The 25,316-nt window shown below is 42.1% G+C and overlaps 1 protein-coding gene across 2 annotated transcripts; it reads left to right on the top strand.

Moving 5' to 3' along the window:
- The first annotated feature begins 1,558 nt into the window (after positions 1-1,558).
- On the top strand, positions 1,559-24,226 carry GCNT1 (glucosaminyl (N-acetyl) transferase 1). Of its 2 annotated transcripts, none has more exons than XM_019478201.2 (3): positions 1,559-1,636; positions 21,060-21,208; positions 21,741-24,226. In XM_019478201.2, the coding sequence occupies exon 3, from the start codon at positions 21,867-21,869 to the stop codon at positions 23,151-23,153; it is 1,287 nt and encodes a 428-aa protein (XP_019333746.1). In that variant the 5' UTR covers positions 1,559-1,636; positions 21,060-21,208; positions 21,741-21,866; the 3' UTR covers positions 23,154-24,226. The 2 variants fall into 2 exon arrangements, with proteins under 2 accessions (XP_019333746.1, XP_014464121.1); XM_014608635.3 differs by lacking the exon at positions 1,559-1,636 and adding an exon at positions 1,651-1,761.
- Positions 24,227-25,316: the final 1,090 nt, after the last annotated feature.

The raw sequence follows: 25,316 nt of genomic DNA on the forward strand, positions 1-25,316 counted from the left end.
TTATTAGACCAACTACATATATACATGTAGTTGGTCTAATAAAAAATATTGGTGAGATTGTGTATATATATATATATATATATATATATATATATATATATATATACACACACCCAAAGAACCTTGTCTGCCTACATATATATATATATATATATATATATAAACAAACACACACATACATACACATATATATACACACACACATATATATGTATATACACTGGTGACGCATAGGGGTGCATGTGGATACACCCCCTGAGCATGGCGGTGCACCCCCTGCGAAAAGGTGCTGCTGACTGCCAGTGGCACCTGCGGGTAGGTGGCGCTGGCCCCCGGAGCAGTGCTGTGGCTGCCTGCAGGAGCTCCCTGCTTGTCACCACCACATTCCTGCCCCCCATGTGTCACAGGCCAGCTGGGCACTGTGAGTGTATCAATTTTATCACAGGCCAACTGGGCTGTTTGATTCAGTTTCAGATCGAGGAGGCAAAGTTGGGAGTGGAATAAAAGTAAATTTATTATAGCTTGCACACACACAAGTTAACAGAAAGATAAATGCGATAAGCAGATAAGGCAGTATAAAAGAGCTAATAGTAAATAATAACAACAGATAACAATAACAGATAGATCAATCTGTCACAGGCCAACTGGGCACTGCGAGGGTATTAGCCACACTGGGCTGTTCAAAACAACAAATAGACAGACATGGGTTGGCAACTTATCGATAGTCCCTCAATGCCAGGTGCGCGCCAAGTGATTCCAGTGAAGTCAGGCATCCCTGATGATCGATGCTGTCAGAGGGATTACCGGGGAAGATCCCTTGACCAGGATCTGATCCTCACTCACACCGGGAGTCTGGGGTCTGGGCGTGGGACAGAAATGACTGTTCTGTTCCCTCCTTCCTGCTGGCCACCCGATGCATGTGTTTTTTATACCTAGTCTTATGTTAATCTGTTGGCCTCAGGGCCACTCACAATATTGCCCTATAGCTGTTACCCTATGGGATTGAAAGGTGTTAAAATTATCATAAAAGGTTACTACCCAGACTCAGGTTTATCCAAATTATGATGTAGCACCTTTAGGTTTGAAACTGATATCGCTCCGCCTCCAGGGGCAGGTGGCATTCATGTGTATGTATTTAGCTATCTATCTATATATATCTGTGTGTACACACACACACACACACACGCACACACGCACACACACAGAGTTTATATGTATAAAATCTCCACAGAGATTCTCTTCCATAATCAAGCTGGCTCATTAGGGTTCAGCTATACTAGTAGAAATACAGTGTGCGCTACAAATGATACCATGAACTTCAGGTAGACAAAATGTGAAGGGTCTGCTAGAACAACACAAGGGCATGTATGTTTGTGTGCGTGTGTATATGTATGTATGCATGCGTGCGTGTATATGTGTAGAGAAGCCGCTCCCGGCTCTGCCCACGGGCGCACTCATGCAGCGCCCTCGAGGGCTGCGCCGCGCCCCGCTACCTGCAGCTGGCCGGGACTTTCCCCGCTTCTTCCGTTTACACTCAGTTTTCCTGTGCACGGAGCCCAGGGGCGGCGCTTCTCCCCTCCAATGAGGAGCTGGAGCCTGGCTGGGCGGCAGCGGGGCGGAGGAGCCGGCTGAGCAGGTCTGCGGGATGCGCGCGGTGGGGCCGGAGCCGGAGCCGGGACCGGGCGGCTGAGGAGCTCTGGGCTCTCCGGGCAGCTTCGCCCGCCGGCGGCGCGGGCCGGGGCCGGGGCCGGGGCCAGGCAGGTGGGCAGGCGCTTGCGGGGCAAGGTGGGCAGCGGGGTCGGTCGTTTCAACAAGCTCCTCTTTGTTCGCCGCTCCGTCCCCGCCCCTGCGCGCTGCAGCTCTGCAGAAACTTTGCGCGTAGTGCTTTGGTCTCCTGGGCGCGGCCCCTGCTGCAAACCCGGGGCCGGGGCAAGCTGCACCTTCCCAGCTGTGCTTCCCCTCCGCCCTGTGCCAAGCTCGCTGGAGGGCACCGGGCGCTTGGCAGGCCCACGGTGCCTGTAGCTGGGGAACCCTCCCCTCTCCATACCAACTTCCACTTCCAGATCTCTGAGCTAGGGCTGGTGTTGCTCAGCATGTGGATTGCATCTGCCCCGTATGCACATGTAAAGATCACAGCTTTCCATGCGGCTGGATCCTACAGTCCCGCCCAGGGCTGTCCAAGATGTTAAGGTGTTTCTTTTGAAGCCTCCCTATCCAGATCTCAGTCCCTTCATCTTAAACAGACCGACCTCTGGCAGGTGGCTGAACAAGAAGCTAGTACATGGGTGGGTTGACTTCTCTTCTGCTTCGGGATGTCTACATGGGGTTGGGTTTGGCGGTGTCAGAGTGTTGTCATAGCCCAGGTGTTATGGCTAGGGACAGAAATTACACATAAATCGGTATAAGTGATGGGAAATCCGTTCAAATCTGTAACACAACAGAAGTCCAGTGCGCATAAACTGCTTTCAGCATGGGCAGAACTGGTTTAAGATAAACCTGGATGGATGTAGTATCAGACTTAACTGTTAAATCGGCTAATTGAACTTCTGTCCCGGATCCCCTCCAGGTTCAAGTTAACTCACAGTCCCCAGGGTAGGTCGGTTAGCCTCCTCCAAAGTTGTCTGCTCCAACCAAGCAGGGAGGTGTGTTCTGGCACCTCCTGGCTTTTGGCCTGGGCCACTGCAGGCATGTGGCTGCATTTCCAGAATCAAAAGTGAGTCTGTTCACCTGCTTGTCCATTCAATCTATGCAGTTTATACTAGCCTGTGAAGATTGAATTGGTTCAGCCTCAGGCTTTTTGGCTGTGTGTGCTTAGCCTATGCGGGAGACCAGGATTGCTTAGGGTGCTACCTTTTATGAGACCAGCTGCATTGCTGGATGGAAACTTTTGAAGGCAAGCCCTTCTTCCTCAGGTTCTTTGTGTTGTTTTCTACATCCAAATGGTTCATCTCCAGCATGAGCAGCTGGCAGGGGCATGGGCAGATTTAGGATTTTGAAAAAGCAAGGTGCAAATGGGGAGGTGTAATCTGACATGTAATTCAACTGTGTATTTTTCTCCAGTTGTGAAAATAAACTAAAAGCTTTATTAAAACACCAGGGACCTAGAGCTGTATGATTCAGTTGGAGATTGAAGCAAAACCGAATAGGACTTAATTAGAAGGAGTTAAAAACAGTCTGCAGGGCTGGGAAATAGGAGCTCATGAGCTGGAGCAGTGAACAGGCAGCAGACTCGCAAAAGAAAAGATAGCTTGATTTGAGAAATGTCAGGACTATTCAAAAGAAGAGTGGGTGTCTAACAGTGGAATGAAGAGTTTAGAAGAGATGGGGTAGGTTATAATGATCCATGAAGTCAATTGACACCCTCAGCCCAGCCAGGCTGCTGCTGTCACTGCCAGGGAGTTGGTTTTAAACTTTGGGTGGAGTAGGAATCAAAGCGGGGTGCAACTGCACCATTGCACCCCCCTCCCCCATATCTACCCCTAAGAAGGGGGCATTTCAGTCTCAAATAGCTGCTGTGCTGCTTTCTTGGAGTGTAAATGAACTCTCCTAATGAGGCTCTGCAGTTAACAATGGCAACAACAAAAGGCTTCTAGGAACTTTTGTTCTCTTCAAATAGTTGTCCTTCTGAGCATTGCATGAATGAGTCTCTAGGCCTGGTTCAAGTAAGCTAGCCATTTTAGTCTGAAGACAGGCAAAAGAAGGTAGGGCAGGGTAGCACCACAGACTGACTGGGAGGCATGAGCATTATAGAATCCTAGGATCATAGAAGGAAACTGGAAGGTTCCTGTAAGATCATCAAGTCCGGTCCCCTTCCACGGGCAAAGGTAATGGACTCAAACGATAGGCAACAACCTGCTTCATCAGATGCTGCAGAAAGGAATGTCAGAAAGAAAGAGCTTTATATAGAAAAGTAAGGCACGGGACAAGGGACAGGGTTAAGAGGTAAAAAGTGGTTTGCTTAGCTCAATGAAGATGAACCAGATAGTTAACCCCCTGGGGGAAACCAGTGTAAACAGCCTTGTCCAGGTAACAGGATAAGAAGCTATAGTCTCTGTTGAGACTGGTTAACACCATCCAGTCTATGGATGATTTCTTGTTCGATAATTTTGTGTTCAAATTGGTTTTTTAATTTGTTTTGTTTAAGGATAGTTACTCTGAGCTCAGTGGTGAAATATCTAGAGAGGCTGAAGTGTTCTACTACAGGCTTTTGTGTGTCTTTGAGATTGATGTTGAATCCGTGTCCATTCATTCTTTTACAAAGGAATTGACCTGTTTGGCCAGTGTAAACAGCAGAGGGCACCTTAAAAAATGATGGCATGTATGATGCTGGTGGAGGAGCTAATGAATGAATCTCAGATGTTATAATTAGTGCTGTATGGTCCGGTGCTGCATTGATGAAGGGGGTACAGCTGGCATCTGAGTCTGTAGCAATGCCTGGTGACTTGGTGAGAGTTGGAGTAAAGTAGTCTGTTGCTGGAGGTCCCAAAACTTGGGGGAGGGGGCAATGCCTGTAAGCCAAGACAGATTTGCCCCCCTGAGGTTAGCTTGAGATGGTCACCAGGGATCCTGGCTTTCTCTGATTCAAAAAAAAATCCCCAATTTTCAGATTTAAAAAAGAAACCCAAATTCCACATTTTTCCATGATTAAAATGAAACTCCACTAGTATAGAAATATCTCTATATAGTGGAGTTTCATTGTAATCATGGAAAAATATGGATTTTGCATTACTTTTCTAATCTGAAAATTGGATTTTTTTTTTTTTTTTTTTTTTTTTTTAATCAGAGAAATCCAGGATTCATAGATTCATAGATGTTAGGGTCGGAAGGGACCTCAATAGATCATCGAGTCCGACCCCCTGCATAAGCAGGAAAGAGTGCTGGGTCTAGATGACCCCAGCTAGATACTCATCCAACCCCCTCTTGAAGACCCCCAGGGTAGGGGAGAGCACCACCTCCCTTGGGAGCCCGTTCCAGACCCTGGCCACTCGAACTGTGAAGAAGTTCTTCCTAATGTCCAGTCTAAATCTGCTCTCTGCTAGCTTGTGGCCATTGTTTCTTGTAACCCCCGGGGGCGCCTTGGTGAATAAATACTCACCAATTCCCTTCTGTGCCCCCGTGACGAACTTATAGGCAGCCACAAGGTCGCCTCTCAACCTTCTCTTGCGGAGGCTGAAAAGGTCCAGTTTCTCTAGTCTCTCCTCGTAGGGCTTGGTCTGCAGGCCCTTGACCATACGAGTTGCCCTTCTCTGGACCCTCTCCAGGTTATCTGCATCCTTCTTGAAGTGTGGCGCCCAGAATTGCACGCAGTACTCCCACTGCGGTCTGACTAACGCCCTATAGAGGGGAAGTATCACCTCCCTGGACCTATTCGTCATGCATATCACCTCCTTGGACCTATTCGTCATGCAGGATCCTTGGTCATCATTTTCCAGGAAGACTTGGAAGTTATTAATGGTGTGCCTAAGATGTTCAATTTGGGGACTGTAAGTAATTATCAAAGGGATTCTATTGTCCTGTCATGGGTTGGTATTGTAGTGGAATCTGGCTCTGATTTATTTTATTTTATTTATTTATTTATTTTTTGAGTGACTATGTTTGTGCTTGAATTATTAGGATGAAAGCTGGTAGTGTGGAGGTAGCTGAAGTAGTTAGCTGGTTTCCAATACCGTGTAGTGGTAACGTAGCCATTGCAAAGTTTTACAAAATGAAGTGCAAGTCAAATAAATAAATTTGCTTGGTGGAGTATTTAAGGGTCACTTTGTTGGAGGGGTGGAGGTTGTTAAATTGTTGGTGGAATTTCTCTAGAAATTCCTTTCTTCGTATCCACATAAAGAAGTCATTGACATACCTCGGGTATGCAAGAGGTTTGAGAGGGCAGCTGCAGAGGAAGCTGACTTCAAGATCTGTCATAAAGATATTAGCATATTGTGAAACCATGGATGTGCCCATTGCAGTGATGTTTGTTTGTAGGTTTAGGCAGTCCCTAAATCTGAAATAGCTGCATGTGAGGATAAAGCAGGAGAACGTAGTAGAAACAGAAGCAGTACTATTGTTGAGGACAGTGTCCCTTATGGCTTGTAATCTACCTTTGTTGGGGTATTTTGGTGTACAGAAATATGATGTTCATGGTAGCTAATATGGTGTTTGCTGAAGGGTTGTCCCTAACTTTCTGAGGAACTATGTGGTATCCTTCAAAAAGCTGGCAGCTACAGAGGGATGGCAACCCAGGGCATCCTACTGCCTCCGGTATTGGTAGCACTGTAAAGGGAGTACCTGACCACGCTGACTATTTTATTTCCGTGTTCCGTTTTTGAAGGATGCCTCAGATTTTTCTCAGGAAACAGATAGTTCAGTGCCCCTTTGCCTTCTATAGAGCTTGTTTGTTGCTTAAACCTGATGGCAACTTGACTGAATAAAAGGACCTGTGTTTTACAGCTTACCTTTTCCATATGTGAAATTTTGCAGTAAGGATCTAAACAGGCATGTCCCAGAATTTTTTTTTTTTACCCAGATCTTCTTAAAGAGAACTTTATTTTGGATACTTCCAAAATGTTATTTTCTATGCTGTGCCTGTTATTTGAACCTAATCCAAACAACAGCTCTTAAATGTAATGAAGTGCTTGGATATCTTGGCATTGAACATATAATGTAAAAATGTCTTTAATTTATTTTTAAGGAACAGTGGTTCTGGTCAGGGTGGATAAACATCAATTTTTTTTTTTTTTAATGAAAAAAATTGATTTTTTTATTTAAATCATTTTTTATTTAATCATATGTTTTTGATTTTTTTTGGTTAAGATTTTTTTTAAACACCCTACGTATAGTTTTAATAAAGATATTTTAAAGCTCAAAGATGTCATCATACAATAGGGATTATAACTTCTAATTTTATACAATTTGAGACAATATATTTATGTAACCTTTTTAGAAAAGTTTTAAAACAACAACAGGCCATAGACTGTATTAGGGACCCAACTTATGGGGTTCCCAGAGGCTGCTCTATAGAGTTGTAAAGATCAAAAGAAAACCATTCTACCCAATGGGACTTAGTGCTCAGTCTAGAAGATCCCATTAAGCATCTCTGTGATGCTTACTTTCAGTTCTCAAACTGTGGATTTGTGTCTCCAGAGATAACATCCTTGTTAACAGCAGAATATGGAGATGAGAGATAACAGACCTGATTACGTACCCATCAGGCCTCTTGTCTCTCTGCAAGTTTGTGTGCAGAGTCAAGCCCTTACCTCACTCTAAAAGTGCAAAGTTTCAAGAAGTTAAATAAATAAAGGATATCAAATAACAAGAATTCACCTTTTGTAGAAAACAGTGATTAAATCAAGACTTCCCGGCCAGCAGTTTAAATCAATGTGATTTAAATCAAATCCACCCTGCCTTTGGTCCCTAATAAGTTTGCTAGAACACAGCAGAATGTGAATAAAGTATCTGAGAACAGCAGGTGTTTGGAAGCCTGGAAATTACTTCCTTTGACCTACACGTGATTAAGAAGGTTTGCAATTCTAGCTGATAGTTCAGTATCTTTTTGGCATCTTACCATTTGGGTTGGTTGAATAAAAGATATCAAATTCACCCAAGGAACCTTGTCATTATTATTCAGGAGTTTACACAGCATTTTTAATGCCCTCCATATTGAATGAACCAGAGCTTCATAAAACATGGTAAAAGCCACCTTTTCATAAATCAGTAGTTTGCTGACGGATTTCCCAATTAGCTCTATTGTTATAGTTCTCACACCATTTCATTTTGTTTTAAACTTACTGAGATGAAAATATGCTGCAAAATCCTATAAGGAGGGCAGTAATAATAAACCCAGTATTAGGTTTCTGCACAGTGAGAACTGCATTTGTATATCAGTATGATAATGTAAGATGCTAGCAACCATCACTTAAAATACAGTACGTTGAAAAATGATCGAATAATTTTGTTATGTATAGATGGCTATCTGTCTAACTTATTTTTCTAAACTGCAAGTAGTCTCTACTGCTGAAATAGGCCAAGTAGTTGCCACTATTAGCCTAGCCCAAGGTAAACCCAGGTAAGGCAAGACACTTCAGTTTTACTGTAAGGTACATTAGACTACCATACCTAAAGTGTGGTTGTGTTCTTCGCTGTGTCTGTCTTCTTCATTGTGTATTTACCTAGGGACAGCTTGTATTTGGTGTTCATCTGGAAGTAAAAGTCACACACATGTTAATAATGGCAAAAAAGCTGAAATTTTTCTGGTCTCTGTGGTCTTCTGTGTGACCTCATCTCCATTAACATTTTTTTTTTTTTTAATTTCCACTATTATGGCTTTTGCAGTTCTTTCAGCAAGTACAGGATCATGGATATATTTTGATGGCTCTCAGACTTTAAACCATGATGTTAATTAGATCTGCTCTTAGTCAAATTAGATGATAAAATAGGATACCAACAGCCTTGGTTAAAAATACACATGAGGGTTAAATGCTGCTGTAGAGCCTTGTGTTTCATGAGCTAGTGTTTAACCTGCAAATTCTCGATTTGTGTGGCAGCGGCTAGAGGCCATGAAAAGAAAGAGGGCCTTGTGGCAAGAAGGCTAGTACAAACTTAATATTAAAAGGGAGACCCTAGTTGAAACATGAAGTACAAATATAGCTCACTTCATTTAAGTGGACTTCCTTGTTCCAGGAGATGCTGTACAGGGCAGACCATAAAGAGGCTGCAGCAGGTTGGGGTGCCTCAGTGTAGCTTGGCTTCGTGGAAGAAGCTGCCATGAGGCTTCAGCTGCTGGCCAGCCTGAGAGTCCAGATTGGCATTGCCACCACCACAGACAGGATAACAGTAAATGCTACTCCTGAGCTTCCTGGTAGACGAGGGGCACCCCTGCAGTTTTTACATTGAGAAGAAGGTGAGGCAGGGGGGAGGAACCACATTTTAGCAAATGTACATATATTTTAGTGCTGCAAATTAAATGTGAAACTTTCAGGGATTTTTCCTCAATTAAAGAATGCTAAATTTAAGTTTCATTCTCAGTGGCTTGTACTAACACAATGGCATCAACTTGAGTCTCTTAAACTTAGCTATTTAAGAACCACAGATTTCTGCTGTATCACTTGTTGACTATTTTACGCCGTGAATATTTCACTTTCTTTTTCATGTACTTTGAAGCTTTATATTCAGCAGGGGAGGCTATGGACACATGAGATGCTCTTATTTAGCTCACATGAACATGCCTGCCTATCTACCAGTTTCTTCAGTAGCTCTTATATAAAAGATCCCACAGCTTCTCAACTCATTTTTTCTGTTAATTCTCTGCAGAGGAGCCTCAAGGAACAAAGAAACAAATTTGAGGTATCAATACCACATTTTATTTTAAAGCTAGCTAATAAAAATACAGTCATCAAATGTACTTCTCTGCTTTATTTAGCATTGAGTGGTGCTGATCTTTTTCAGTCAACTTCTAAGATAAAAGGGGTGTAAAAGACTTCAGAAAGGAGCTCTAATTCTTAAACGTATGCTTTGAGAAAAAAATAAGGTTTTGATCTTGTGCTGTGATGTCCATGCACAGACTACTCTATTTATGCAAAGGCCTGTTGACTTCAGAGCGCTCTTGACTGTGCAGCATGTCATAGGACTGGGACATGGATCTCAAACAGGCATCATTCTGGGTTTGATTAATAGTTGTGTTCTCAGTGGAGACTGAAGTCCCTCTAACTGAGTAAATGCAAACTCAATGGTGAACTGAGTGTCTCTTTAAATTCATAACTTGTCTAATGGCTTTCACGTCTCTGCACTTTCATACTGTGCAAATAGCGAGAGCTGCATTTGTGTCTTTCTTCTGTTTGTGGTAACATGGATCCTTTGAGATTATGCTGCTTCTGTGGTTCATTTGTGGGTGGCTTCCATTTGTAGGTTTGCCAGGTGTTTTTCCTCTGGTCATGTTGAATATTCATTCTGCCCATTGTCACCTAGGATACTCCAAGGTATTATTGCATTGTGAGGACAATCATATTTGGTTTCAGGGCAAATTTATCACAAATGGAGTGGGTCATGAACTTTTCAACAAAATTATTTACTGGAAAAATCTGGGGGGGACTGGGTTTAAAACAGTTTAATGGGAAAATACCTGGCATATCTAGACTTTTTTGAAAGAGCTTTTCATGTACAGGGTGGAATTTCTGCCCCAGACCAGTGAGAAACTTGAGCAAAGACTGGAATCTAGATTTCTTTTCCCCTGCCCCATCCTTCCTTCCCTCCCTCCTGCCACCATCCTGAGTGAGTGCCTTTTCCATCTGGCTGATGGCTGTTCTAGAGTGGGTTGGAGGTCTTGAATCTTTACACACACAAAATGAAAGGTTGATTTCTTCTGCTTCAAATTTGGAAACAAATTTCAGCCTCAATTTTTTACCCCACAGAATTATTCTGTATCTGTCTTTCTCTCTCCCAAGTCTTGTTATTCAGACTTCTAGTCATATGCCACTTTGTGCTCTGGAGCCTTCTGCTTTCTGGACGTTAAACAGTAACTTACTTCTCTATAATAACTTAACATTTTCTTCACCGTGCCTTTTTTCTGCCCTTGCAAGGAGGTGGCATGTTAATTCTTTTAAAATTTCTGTCCTTATGCCAGTATGTCAGAATTATCTTTCTTTCCTCATTAAATGGTTTAAAGGTAACATGTAGAATAGGGTGTTCTTTTTTCTGATTTCTTCCAAATACTTTAGTTCAACGTTTGATTTGTTTAATTATTTATTCAACCTCTGGCAGCAAAGCACCACAAATTTTGAATGGACAATTCCAAATTGCCTATTGAAATCCAGCTCAGAGCGATGGCCTCTCAACTACTGTTGCCTTTAGAGAACTACCAATTGTCAAAGAAGCATTTCTTAGTTTGCATCTTCCTCAGAGAATACAGAGAAGCTAAACGTATCAGATAAAGTTCATTTTGAGATACTAACCCCTATCTGGACTCCAACTCGGACAACTCTTACATGTCCACCATGATCCTGAGGATCCACGGTTGCTTAAAAAAATGCAGCACTAATTATCTTATTGACAGAAACCACCAATCCTTGAGTTACAGTTGTTTGCATAGGATTTACCTCTCTGTGCATAGTAAAAATGTCCAAAGTAATATCTGGTAGAAGAATATCAAGTCTCTCAAGTGCTGGGCTGAAAAAGGAAGTGGAGGGAGGAAGTGGAGACTGACATGGGTTAAGAGGAAAATTAGCTACAAGAAACATGAGGAGCATTCAGAAAGTAATGCCTCCTAATTTTATCTCCTAAGTAAGCCAGGGACTTGGAGGATGTTCCTCTTGACTTCTTGCTACTTTTTCCTTACAACCCAGAGTGTGATGCCCCACCTATTGCCACTTCTTGCCAACAAACTACAATGGCAACATTTTTGGAATGATGTCAGAGTGATGGAGGCTCTACAATAGTGGTTGTGCGACAAGGACAAAAACTTTTACAGAACTTTTACTTTTTACATGCGCTTGCTCACCCAGGGGAAAAGGCCATTGACAAAGAAAGAGACTACATTGAACAAATGGTCAGCAACAATGTAAGAGTTTTTTCTGTGCAAGTTCCCCCCTCCCCTCCCAATAATTGCAATTTTTTTCAATAAGATTTGACTGAGGGGGGAAAAAAATAGGAGACATTACTGGCTGACACTCCTAGTAATTCATGGTGTTATCCCCAACTTACAAGTGGATAAGAGGAAGATAGTAAAGAAAATAAACATCTTTACTCACTCTAGGTATTGATATAACTTCAATTTAAAATGCAGTGTACTTAGCTGCAGCTCTATACAAGAAAAGGGAACTTTGGTTACACAAGAGCACACAAGAATTGAGGAAGAAGAGAACTTTAGAACTGTACAGTCTGGTAAGGCTTTTAGCCATCTTAAATGTTATAGTCCAGATCCACTACAAAAGGTGGACTTGTCACGTTTTGTCTTTCTCCTATTTAGCACTTGTCCTGTAACTCTACTTGGAGTGACTCCTATGTTTGTTATTCTTGCACTAAGCTGTCTACAGCAGTTGCTGTTATCAGTATCCTGTAAATAGACATTACTTTTTTTAAGGCCTATGGACTAAGGCCAAACCACCTTCTTATTTGAATATTTTGTTTGCACCTATGATGCGTAAGAGTCTGGTCTCCAGTGTTACCTATGCTATTGCAAGAGGACTATGTAAATATTCTACTTAGAGGTATAAATTGATAGCTTTGGTTTTGCAGTTACTGTTGCACTTCTGAACTGAGGCCTCTTTAATCACACCTTCAGTTTCTCTAATCCCTTATTAAAACTTGGATGTCATTACACAGTGTTCTCAAGTCAGTAGTTCAGGCAACTTGCTTAAGTATACATTTTTTTTTGGCATTTTTGATCATCCCAAGGATTTTTTCTTGTATGGGGCACACTTGTTGGTGATAGGTGTAATCTTTCAGTACTCTTGCTGTACTCTTTGCAGTGTCTCTCCTGGATGTTAATCCTCAGTCTAACTACCTGTCCTCCTCTTCCTAACAAGCTAGGTACTAAATATCTCTAATCTTTAGTGAGTAGTATTAATGTAGCAGACTTACCTTTCAGAGCTTGGGTTGAGTCCCAGGCTTGAGATTCTGCTGTTCTGATTGGTAGAGCCCATCCACAAATCAGGAGGGTGCAAGAGAAACAAAGTCACGTCCCTTTCCTGAGGGGAGGGAGAGAAGAGCTCCCCTGGACCTGATTGAAGACTGTAACTGTCAGGTCCGGAAGACTTCAGGGGCAGAGCCCCGGAGAGTACAAAAGGATCTACATGCCCAGCATGAGGGAGATGCATCGGGGATGGAGAAGAGAGAGGCTTAGAAGAATTGAGGAGAGCTGCTTAGCAGGGCAAAGCAGTAGCCCAGGAAGAGCCCCTGAAGACTTCTATCTGTGGGGAACTGCGGATGGCTTCGTCAGTTAGGCTCTTCGTGTGCAGCACAGTACATGGCGTCTGGACCCTGGGTGCTGCGTGTGGTGGCTCGGGTCTGCAACCTTTGGCATGTGGCCAGAGACACGGTGCACAGGCCAGTGCACAGAGCAGGATCTTTGGAGCTGTTTGGGCAGCTCAGATCCCCAACCTTCGCATGAGGCCAGGAGCTCAGTGCAGCAGGCGCTACACAGAGGGTGAGAGACCCTGGGAGCCACTTGAGGTGGTTTGGGTCTACAGCTGCTGGCATGGGGCAGCAGCTCACTGCAAACAATGCTGCACAGAGGGTCCAGGAGTAGAGCAAACCCTGGTGCCACACAAAGCTAAGCTGGGCCAGCAGCAGCAGAGTTGGGTGGTAGGAAAGCCCGGAAGGAAACAGAGCTCAACTTGGAGAATGGGAGGCAACCCTCCGGGATTTTGGAGTCGTAAGTTACTCTGAAGAGAGGGTCCCCACAGGGGAGGGACCCCCAGGGTTGTGAAGAGGCATCATGTGGGCTGCTTCTGGGTGGTAGCAGTGGGGCTTAGGAGCCTTTGGGGTCCCCCTCTCCTTTTCTTTCCCCCCACCTCCTTTCCTGTAGTGGTACCTTGGGAGTGGGGCCCCTGCCCTGAAGGACACCAAGGTAGTCTAAGGATTGCTGGTTATATTTGTAGACTGTGCTTTACAGTTTGTGAACAAGTTGAAGTAATAGTTTGTATATTAATAGAGTTCTAAGGTTGCCCAATCAATATCCTTTGTTCTGGGCTGTTCTATTGTTCATTTGTATTTTTTAATAATAACTGGGGCGGGGTGTGTGTGTGTGTGTGTGTGTGTGTGTGTGTGTGTGTGTGTGTATAGATATAAAAAAATAAATAAATATCCTTACCCTTTAATGGTTTTGTTGTAATAATACATTTGTATATAATTAAGTGATTGATTGACTGGGCCTGACTCTATAGGCGATGGAGGCGGCCGCTGGGCTATTGTGTCCCTCTGCAGCATGCTGCCCTGTCAATAATTCCCTCAATTGAAGAGGGGAGTACAAACCCATGTGCACCTGGGTAACATTAAATTCCATGCCTTTGCCCTTTCAGTGTTGGTTGCTCTTGCCTTTCACTTTCATAAAAGGCTCCATGCAACAGGGGGCTGCTCTGGGCCGATTTCACTGTGGCCCGCCCGCCTGTTTCTGGGCTAACCGCCTGCCTTCTTTCCTGCCATGCCTTGTTGTTAATTATTTAATTGATCATAATAAAGCAGGAGGCGGCCCATTTCTTGACCTGATGCCAGGGGGTGCTATCTGCGACTCCGTTCCTCCCCTACACCACAGCCCAAGCCTTGCAGATGGCATCCAGATGTTATCTATATCACCAACCCCACACTGGGCCCCAGAATCCTACTACTTGAACCCCACCTGGAGTCCTCTCCTCAGGCGGCCTATTCCGCCTTCATCCTGGGCAGCATAACTCCCTGAACTGCTTCCCTCTTACGGGTGTGGTCCCCCTGGGATCTTTGGCTACTAGCCCCGGCCCACCTCCAGGCCAGTCGGAACCCCAGGCCCTCAGCTCTTGGGTGTTCCTCGCAGTGGGCCCCTGGCCCCAGCGTTGACCAGTCAGGGGATGTCCAGACAGGCGTGAGTCTATGGCCCTACTCTCTGGGGGTCTAAGTACCAGACCCTACAAAGGGTTGTGGGGGCTAGGGGTTTAGGCGCCCTGACCCGCCTTTCATTGGGGTGGTAACTCGCCTGGCATTTCCTGGGGGCTCTCACGCCACTGAGAGCCCCACCAGGCCACCCACTCCTGGCAGGGTGCAGTTTTAGGTTATGCCCAGGACCAACAGCCTCCTATCCATCCCCTACAGCTCCTCCCTTACCTCCAGATGATACCTGCAACCAGGCAATATTGTTGCCTAGCCTCCCAGCAGCAAAATGCCCTGTTTATATGGGCAGCACTGAATCTAAAGTGGCTGCTCTCATCAAGCACCTGCTGGCTGCTGTCTCAGGCCCTTAAAGTGGCAGGCACAAACAGTGCCCTACCAGACTCCACAATGGGAAGATCAGATGTTAAGTTTTGGTAAAAACAAAATTGCAGTTAAACCTGCCCTGATTCTCTGTTGAAAACCTGTTTCCACAGTAAGCTTCCCACCTAACTTTTTTATCAAGCAGAAGAATTGCTTCTCTGAGCAAATATTGTACTTGAGCAGTCCTAACTGCAAGGAAATGTTTTAATATTATGGATCATAAATGGTACACACCTAGTAGAATTCATAAGGGATAAAATGACTACAACAAATAGGTGGCACATGGAGAGACAGAACTTTCTGAGTTGATCTAAGACTGCAGCAAGATGTGTGTGTATTAAAATATAATTCCCTTATAACCAAACAGTGATTACTAAAACATGATGAGTATCTTTCTCCCTGATACAAATGTATTTCTGCTGTAGTGAGCAGTCTCAGGAAACTATTTTTTTTTATTACAAGATGATACATAACCATTTATAGTCAAATTCCAAGGGATCTGATTCAATGCAATTATTTTCTTTGCGTTTTCTTTCCCTCTCTCCCTTTTTCACCATAAAAGTTGGCGCCTTTTATCTCTTCTGGAAATATTTTAAAATCTTTAAGAACCCCGCATCCAAATCATTGATGAAGATGTTGAAAAACACCGGTTCAAGTACTGAATCCTGGGGGACCCCGCTCTACTCAGCATTGGTGAGGCCGTCATACTTCAAGAAGAATGTGGAGAAGCTTGAGAGAGTCCAGAGAAGAGCCACTCATATGATTAAAGGCTTGAAGAGCGAGCTGTATGAGGAAAGCCTGACAGATATGGGACTGTTCAACCTGGAAAAGAGAAGACTTCAGAGGGATTTGGTGGCAGCTTACAAATATATCGGGGGAGAGCATCAGGGGCTAGGCGAACAACTATTCACCAAAACGCCCCAGGGAAAACCAGGTGCAATGGTCATAAACTCCTAGAAGGTTTCAGACTGGATATAAGGAAAAACTTCTTCATAGTTTGTGAGACCATGTTCTGGAATAGACATCCAGTGAGGGTGATGTAAGCACCTACCCCGGAGATCTTCAAAAGGAGACTGGATGCATACCTTGCTGGAGTTATTTGACCCCAGCAGTCTTTCCTGCTCAGAGCTTTGGGGCTGAACCCAGTGATCTCACAAGGTCCCTTCCAGCCCTAAACTTTGTGAATCAATGAATCTGCCAGCCAGAAGCCACCCATGTAAAGGTCCTCAGCCAGCAGGCAATCAGCAATTATGAGGGAAAGCTGACTGGCTGACCAGATATAAAAGGATAGGAAGAGGACGTGAATGGAGGAGGGCCTTGAGGGGAAACTGGTTTCATAGAGAGGGAGGATGCTTCGAAGGAAGATTACAGGATGAGAACTAGCCCACGCTGGGAGTGTCTGGGGTTTTTTTTGGATTGTTTGAGATTTGCAAGTGAGCCCCATGGTGCAGTTTAACCCAGGGTTTTGAAGGTTGTGTTGCTGGGCCCAAGTTAAGGGTGTGTTTATTTGGATTTGTTTTTATCTTTTGGCTGAGCCCTGGAAAGCAGAAGAACCCAGGGCATTAGAGCCTGTGTGTTTGAGCCCAGGGAAAAAACTGTGTTACTGGGGAACCAGATTAAAGAGCTAAAGGACCTATGTGAGCTGGGAAGAGCAAGGCTAGCCTGCCACCCAGTAAAAGTCCTCTGTGCTACCTGTCCAGATAGCTAGGCTTAGCTGGAGTTAGCCCCTTTTCAGGACACCCAGGGCAGGTGTCCTTCTCCCATCTCTTACTTTTTCCCCCCCCCTTACCCCAACCCTCCCCCCAGCAACATATAGGAGTTTTGCCCTGGGCATGAAACTCATGAGTTATGTTTCTTCCCCTGCTTGCCTTAGCTTTATCAGAAAACCTTAAAGAGGCAAGAGCATAGAGCAGCACCCTATTTGATAACCACTAAGGTAAATGGAGGCGGTACAACAGTGGTTCTTACCCAAGGCCACCACATTCAGAGAGGTTGTGTTGCAGTGCCCTGATTATGAAAAAGTGGCTCTCAGCCTTTTAAGAGTAGAATGCAAGTGCTAAAACAGATGATCATAGAGTAAGGGAAGAGCAGAGATGAAAGACATTCATTAAATAGCACAGGGGATGTCACAGAAGACTTGCAAGTGCAGTTCACAGCCAATTTCATGTCTTTAGCATAATTACAAGATTCCTGTGTTTGGAAGGGGCAGTGTGTTTCCATTCACAGAACAGAACAGTTTGTAACACTGATCAGTCTTAGGTCTTTGAACTACATATAATGGAAAAGAAGGGTGTGATTATTGAACAGTAAAAGTATCGCATGCAACAGCACTCTAACCACAGGTAGAGTAAACAGTAGCTTTTGGCAACCAGAGATGGAAAAAAATACAACAAAGTACAGCACGCTGTGAGTACACACTGTACATGTGAGTACAGCTGTAAAAGGAGTCTTCTCATAAATTGTACCAGGACAGATTATGTAGCAAGCTATGCTCTTTGCAAAGTGTAGTAGCTGAAGGTGTTAAATAGCAATATTCATCTATAGCATGAACTGTGTGTCTGGTGCATTCCATGGTGCATGGGTTGAATACCGTCTGTTGTGGTACTGGCAATCCTCTACACGAGAACACGGAAATGACCATAAAGGGTCAGACAGAGGTTCCAGTTAACCCAATATTTTATGTCTTGACAGTAGCAAGTAGCAGATGCTTAGGGGAAGATAAGAAACATGGCATGTTTATAGAGTGGTCTTTAGAAGCTATAATACAGCCTGTGTATGGCATTTTACCACAGTGCCCTCTAATCTTGTGCTAAGTGGGTGTGTGAAGGCAGGTGTTTATGACATTTTGGTGAAAGAACGTTTGAAGAATGCTTTATGTATACTAGCAGGTATCGATGAGAAACTTCATTTCTGAGCAAAGCAGTAGAAATGATAGTTAGAGGGTGATCTGTGACAGACTTCAGTTACTGTGTCTATAGTAAATCCAAGGAAAAGTACTCTGTCCATCCTGTGTTGTCTTCCCTGTACATAATAAGCACCATTATTATAACTAGGCCAACTACACTGAATTACAAGTGCATGGATATGAAATGAATTTGATTTATTTTAATTTGTGTATTTTTCTGCCAACCTTGCTTCAGTTGCATCCCTGACATTGAGAATTGGCATTGCTAGTCAAAATTGTGTGTATGTGCACAGTGTGTGTGTATATATTAACATATAATCCCATTATAATTAAACAGAAATTAGTAAAACATGATGATTATCTTTCTCCCTGATATGAATATATTTCTGTTGTAATGAACCTATATTCTGATACAGCTAGAATGCTCTCAGGAAACTTTTTTATTACAAGATGATACATAACCATTTATAGTCAAATTCCAAGGGATCTGATTCAATGCAGTTATTTTCTTTGCGTTTTCTTTCCCCCTCTCCCTTTTTCACCATAAATAGTTGGTGCCTTTATCTCTTCTGGAAATATTTTTAAATCTGTAAGAACCTGAAATCTTGAAAATGTCAACTCTTTCAGGCTATGGTCTCTGTAGCCATCTAAGGTGTTTGGACCACTATCTGGAGAAGAGGGAGAATTAACTTGTTTGGCCTAAAGAAAAAAAACTAAAGGGAGATTTTTATTGATATGTTTTCAAGTTGCTGTTTCCACTTCAGGGAATTGACTTGTATGCTGGCACAGCAATCCCTTGTGCTAAAGTAGAAGTAAAAAAAAAAAAGGAGGTATTGGTTTGTGAAATTTGGGCTGTTAGAAAAAGTTACCAAAGTACAACATTAAATATTTAGGCTTTAACTCAACTTCTTAAAATAAAGAATAGATTCCTTGAAGAGAGAAGCCAGTATATAAAGAGCTCTATTACCACATTGATTTTATGTTTGAAGGCTTTTGGGTGTGTTTGGCTTGTGTGGGGTGTATCTTTGTACATACTGTGTAAGGGAAAAACCACCTTTGGCTTTTGCTAAAAGCTTCTAGGAATACTGATATTGTTTAAACCAGGGCTTTCCATCTGGCAGCTTGCAGAATCCATGCAGCCCACAAATTTAACAAAGAGTTAAGTTGCAGCCTCCTGTCTTCCTGGGCAGCCTGGGGAGCTGAGGGTGAGCCTGGGGCCATGCAGGTGAATGGTGCAGTGCTATTGGGGAGCACAGATGTGGTGCAACAGTGAGGCCTCCCTGTGAGTATATAGCGCAGCCAGTGCAGGAGAGGAGTGTCACAGGTGCATGGAGCAGTGGACTTCTACCCAGTGCAGTGTGGGGATGGCTGAGGACCTGTGGCTCACTCTGTTTTGGCCTCTGTTGGTGTGCCCCATGGGTCGTTTAGCCCATGGGTGCTTAGAAGGTGGGCAGCCGTAGTTTAAACTCTGCTCTCAGTAATCTTTCTAAAACCTTAAAGAATGGAAGTTCTACAAAAGACTTTAATTTTTGTGGGGTTGGTAGGTATGTAGTCAAAGGTATCTGAAAACTGGTCCAAATGTAATTGATTTTAAATTTATTTATAACAGTCCTCCAGTTTGCATGTATTTTAGTGTTTTCATTGTAGGCAATATGTGTTTGAACCCTTCCCCCAAAACTATTTCATAATATACGTCTGCTTACTAATAGGGTAGTTAAACATCTTGATTTTTACTAAATACCAGCTATCAATACCAGGTGCATGCATGAATCCTTGGTACTTGGGATGGTGCTCTTTCACTTAGAAGAATCTGGTGGCTTTTTAACTGATCCACTACTGTTTAACATGCTGTATCATCATGACTGTAACATCAAAAACTAAACAACTAAATTACCTATTAATTTGTTTCGTGTACAGTAAGTGGGCCCTCATATTAGCATCTGTGCTTGGCTGATTAGCATATACTGCAGGGCAATCCAGTAGCCAATCTTTACCTATTGTATTTGGAGGAATTACAAGCAAAATCTTGTTCATATTGAAATATGAAACTGAACAGTGCAGACTTGGGTAAGACCGGAACTTGATTTATACATGTGCAAAACAGCTGTCAAATATGAAGGTAGGAAACCTATAAATTATGTAAACAAAGAAAATCATTACTACAAACCATTAACTGTTAACATATAACTGATCACCAGCACTCGCTAGCCTTAACATTTACTAACATTCCTTATAATTAGCACCTGCTCTCTCAAATGTATAATCTCACCCTTAGCCCTGCTGGGATTATTAGCCTGGGGAAAGTACTGCACTAAACCCAGATGGACTTCTTTTGGTACTCAGACTGGTTGATTTGGAGCTAGCCTTGGTACCTCCCCACAGAGCTTCATCATGCCATATTATTTTAGTCAGACAACAGTTTACCGGTTGTTTAGGTTGGAGACAGCCAGCAGAAATCTGGAGCTGTGCTCAAACTCTTGTTTCAGTATGGAACCAGAGATACCTCAACTGCACAGCCACTGTGCCTGCACACAGTACAATGGGCTGACTGACTTGTGGGTTTAGGATTTTTTTTTTCTGGGAGGATGATGGAACATTTCAGTCAGCATATAGCGTGGCACTGGCCCCTCAAATGCCTGTTTCTTTGATGTGCGATGCAGATTTGCTGGCAAAACAGAATCCTACTAAATAAAACCACTGAGAATTGTACATGAAAGAAAGGAAAGATACGTGATTTGATGTTGCAGGGCTGCATTTGTTCAGTTATATCATAGATTATGTATGACATCAGTGGTTCTCAACCAGGGTATGGTGGCATCCATAGGTGCTGTCAGATGCTTTGAAAGGTGCTTCCAGGAACAAGGAGATGAGCAGATAAAAGGCAGGCTCAGGCTTGTTCCTGCCTGGTCAGTCCCCCACCCCCACTCCTACTACTCAGCCGTTCTGCAAGGTGGTAATCATGGTAATATATAAATTAGTTTTTTAAACTGGGTGCCATTCAGTTCACAGAAGTTATGGAGGGGTGCCTCAAGTCCAAAATGGTTGAAAAACACTGCATTACATCATTACTAAGAGCTGTACTTTTGGGTGCTTACAGACATGTCAGTGCAATTTAAATAATTCTCCAGAACAGAGCTGTAAAGATAATGATAACATTTCAGTCTGAGAGCTCTCTACACGAGTTTTCTGACCGCTAGCATGGTAGTCATCTAAAGTATTTTTCCCTATTTTTCAGATTTTTCCTGACAGATCGCCTAGAGACACATCCATCCTCCCTTTTCAGAATGTTTAGAGGTGTATGTCACAAGAAGGAAATGCTGAATCTACATATGGGCCACATTACAAATGAGGGTGAAGTGTGAAATAGTCTCCAGAAAATGAGCGGTAAATTAAAATCCGAACAAAACTTTTAAAAGTTACTAGCCTTGAACACGTTGCATTTTTCAGAATGATACAAAACTCTGAATTACTGGTTGGCTAGCTGAATTACTTGTTCAGAGTTGAATGAGCCATCTCTACAAAAGATCTTCATATTTTGTTTTAAAGTGCTAATATTTTTAAAGGAATTCAGCAGTTTCAGTAGTTGATTACTTAGATAAATGTTACCAAAATCATTCACTAACATGGCAGGAAAGGTTGCATGTTCATTAACTAAGATTTTGAATTTGGGGGTGCAGTACTAGAGCTGGTCACAAAATTGGAGAACACATGCATGAGAAGTTGGCTATTTTCATTTAATTTTTTACCAATCTAAACTTTGACAAGCTTTATTTAATATGCCTTCTGTAATTTCAAGAATCCCTTTTTTCCCCACTCAACCGGTTCACCAGTATGTAACAAAGATGTTTAAATTAACCTACTTAAGCTACTTTTAAAATGTCTGAAAGATTTCTTCTATTTCACTTCTGTCTTTTAGGGTTTTCCTTCAGTTTCCCAAGATGCAAACACAGCAGACTTGCAAGGAATGCAAATTAACGACTTGCTGAAGTGGGTATGAGTTCAAGTATCCAGAGAAAATTATTTAGCAAAGAGAAGGAATCTGATGTTTGAAATGCTGAAAAGAAAACTTCGTCAGTGTCACAGTCTTAGGCTTCTCCTTCTGGTGCTAATTCTTTCTTTCTTAGTATTTTCTGTTCTAAAAATCAACCAGAAGCCAGACCACTTAAATTACAGACATTTGTACCTGACTGGTGAAGACCCTGCCAACCATATTAACTGCACCAAGATACTGCATGGTGATACAGAGGAAATTCAAAAAGTAAAGCTTGAGATGTTATCCATGTCATTTAAACAACGCCATAAGTTGACAGCAAATGATTATATTAATATGACAACAGATTGCACTTCCTTCATCAGGATGCGGAAGTATATTATGGAACCCCTCAGCAAAGAAGAAGCTGAATTTCCTATTGCCTATTCAATAGTGGTTTATCACAAAATTGATATGTTTGAGAGACTTCTAAGGTCAATCTATACTCCTCAGAATTACTACTGCATTCATGTGGACAAAAAGTCTCCCGAATCTTATCTGGCTGCAGTGAAGGGAATTGCATCATGTTTTGATAATGTCTTTATTGCCAGCCAAATGGAAAGTGTAGTGTATGCATCATGGAGCAGGGTACAAGCAGACCTTAACTGCATGAAAGACCTCTACAGGAGGAATACAAAATGGAAATATTTGATAAACCTTTGTGGCATGGACTTTCCCATTAAAACCAATGAGGAAATTGTAGAGAAATTGAAAGCTTTAAAGGGTGAAAACAGTTTAGAAACTGAGAAAATGCCTCCAAACAAAGAAGTACGATGGAAAAACCATTATGAAATTGTTGACGGAAAGCTGAAAAACATGGGTGTAGACAAAAAACTACCACCTCTTAGTACACCCATTTTTTCTGGCAGTGCCTATTTTGTTGTTAGTAGGAGATTTGTAGCATATGTGTTAGAAAACAGCAAAATCCTTAAATTTATTGAATGGGCTAAAGATACATATAGCCCTGATGAATACTTGTGGGCTACTATTCAAAGAATCCCGGAAGTTCCAGGTGCAGTTTCTTCCAGCAATAAGTATGATGTTTCTGACATGAATGCCCTAGCCAGATTTGTGAAGTGGCAGTACTTCGAAGGGGATGTATTTAACGGTGCTCCCTATCCACCATGCCATGGAATTCATGTCCGTTCTGTGTGTGTGTTTGGGGTGGGAGATTTAAACGGGATGTTGTGGAAACACCACTTCTTTGCTAACAAATTTGACACAGATGTTGACCCTTTTGCAATTCAGTGTTTAGAAGAATATTTGAGAGACAAAGCTCTGTATCAACATAAAAATTAAAATGGTACTTTGTGCTTGGTATGATGAATGTCTTATATTGATGATACTTTTATCTGCATATCAGTGTATGTAATGAAGATTGACTGATGTTGCACCTTACTTATCACTCTGGCATGGGCTTCAGAAACTCTACTGGGTGGTACATACAAGAGGTTATGTTGGCCCACTCTTTCCCTATGAATATTCATACTGCATATTCTATTGGAGGGGGCTGAAGCTCCGAAGTATATATTTAGGACAAAGAAACTTTGGGTGGTCTAGCTGTTTGTAAGTAACATTTACTTGTTGTTTTCTGTCAGTCATGCTTTTTTTTTCTAACTATCTATATATATCTACAAATATTTTATCTGAATGCTAAAAAAAAAATTTTGCAACTCTACGATCTTCTGAGACTAGTACCAGATTGTTTTTCCCCATAATTTAAAGTTTACTGCCTGGCAATGAGGAGAGGGGCCAAAAAGAAGCTAGGATCATGCTGTAGGCACTAAATCTCAGAGGAAAAGTATCAGGAGTTTAAGAAGGAAAAAAAGGGAAATGACCAATATGCCAAAGCTAAAACTTCTGCTGCAGTTCTGAATGTACATTATCCTCATTTCTGGGTAGGGGGGAGAAAGGAAAAAAAGCAGAACTTGCATTAAAATGTTTGCCAACTAAGAACGCCTTTGTATATAAGGCATGCCCTTTTTAGAACAGTCTTGGTTTTTGTACTTTTAGCTACTTAAATTTGATGATTTTTTTTTAAATGATTTAACTTCTAAAGCAATATTTATAACTCTAGTTTGCAATGCACACCTCCTCAGGGAAAACAATTACTCTGTGCCTGCCTGAGTTAAGATATAAATGCTCATGTCCAACTTACTGTAGAAAATGTCACATTTTCCAGTATACTTTAAAAAATCTCTTTTATAAAGACTGAGTTTAGATTCTTTGTGATTAAAAGTCTGTATATGACTTATAGAGCTGTTGGGATCAATGTCTTGACAGAAGAAACAGCTGAGACACCATGCTTCATCCCACAATATTTAAACACTTACTGAATACACAGAGAAAATAAAGTATTTTTGAAAGTGAAACTTTGTTGTCTCTTTACCTTTTGAAATCCTCTCTCTCCCTCTCTCAGACCACAGTCAAAGTATGACTGATAATGACCTGATACAGCCAACTTGGATCAAATAATATTTGCCTGTAGGTTCAACTCTACTGCATTTGTGTGAGAATCTTATAATAGGGACCTAAAACTGACAATAAAATTTGACCCTGTTGTAATCGGTGATGCCTATATTGACTTGAAGAAATCAGGTTTTTAACCATCCTGTCTCGGGTGAAGAGTGGGAAAGCTGCAGTTCACACTGAACTTTTATAAGTGCTGCTTTCTAACCTCATGACCTCATCACTCCAAAGCAGATTCATACAAAAAAGAGAAAAAACAAGAGCTGATGGCTAAGACCTCAGCTGGTATAATTAATGTATCTAGTTATTTTAAAGGAGCCAGGGTCCATTTACACTGCATGAGCACCTTTCTAGTAAAAAGCAATCTGAAAATACTTCTTTATGGAAAAGTGACAAGTCCTTTATGATGCCACTTTATATCCAGGATAAAGGAGTACAAAATATAAAGGGCACCTATACACATAATGCCTAGTCTGATGCCTTCTAATTAAAATATGTTGGCACAGACTCAATCTAATTGGAATGCTTCAGCAGCCTTGACATCACGTGTATTGGGTGTCCCCACATTTCAAAATGGAAGTGGGGGATGCTTTAACTAAAACTTATCATTGTGGGCATTTTAACTAAATCTATTAAAATGCACGCCTCCACCCTTTCACTCTGGAGCACATGTAAAGACCTCCTACTGTTTTTGACTATTTTTCATTTCCTTTTTTATAATGCTATTGATTTATTAAATAAATCTTTGAAGTTATATTTAATTGGAGAATTGCAGAGACTGGGAAGTATCTGCAGGAATTAAACTTTTTTTTTTTTAAAGCATAAAACTTTAGGAAACAGTAGATGAGGTACAGTATATGAAAATATTTCAGTGTAACTTTGTGTGATGCTGTATTAACAATTGTTCACCAGTTGTTCACTTTCTTCATTCTAGAGATTCTAACCCAACAATGATCTCCTTGATATAGCTGCATGAATAAAGTCAAGTATGCT

This window comes from Alligator mississippiensis, chromosome 3, assembly GCF_030867095.1.
Source record: "Alligator mississippiensis isolate rAllMis1 chromosome 3, rAllMis1, whole genome shotgun sequence".
NCBI lineage: Eukaryota > Metazoa > Chordata > Crocodylia > Alligatoridae > Alligator > Alligator mississippiensis.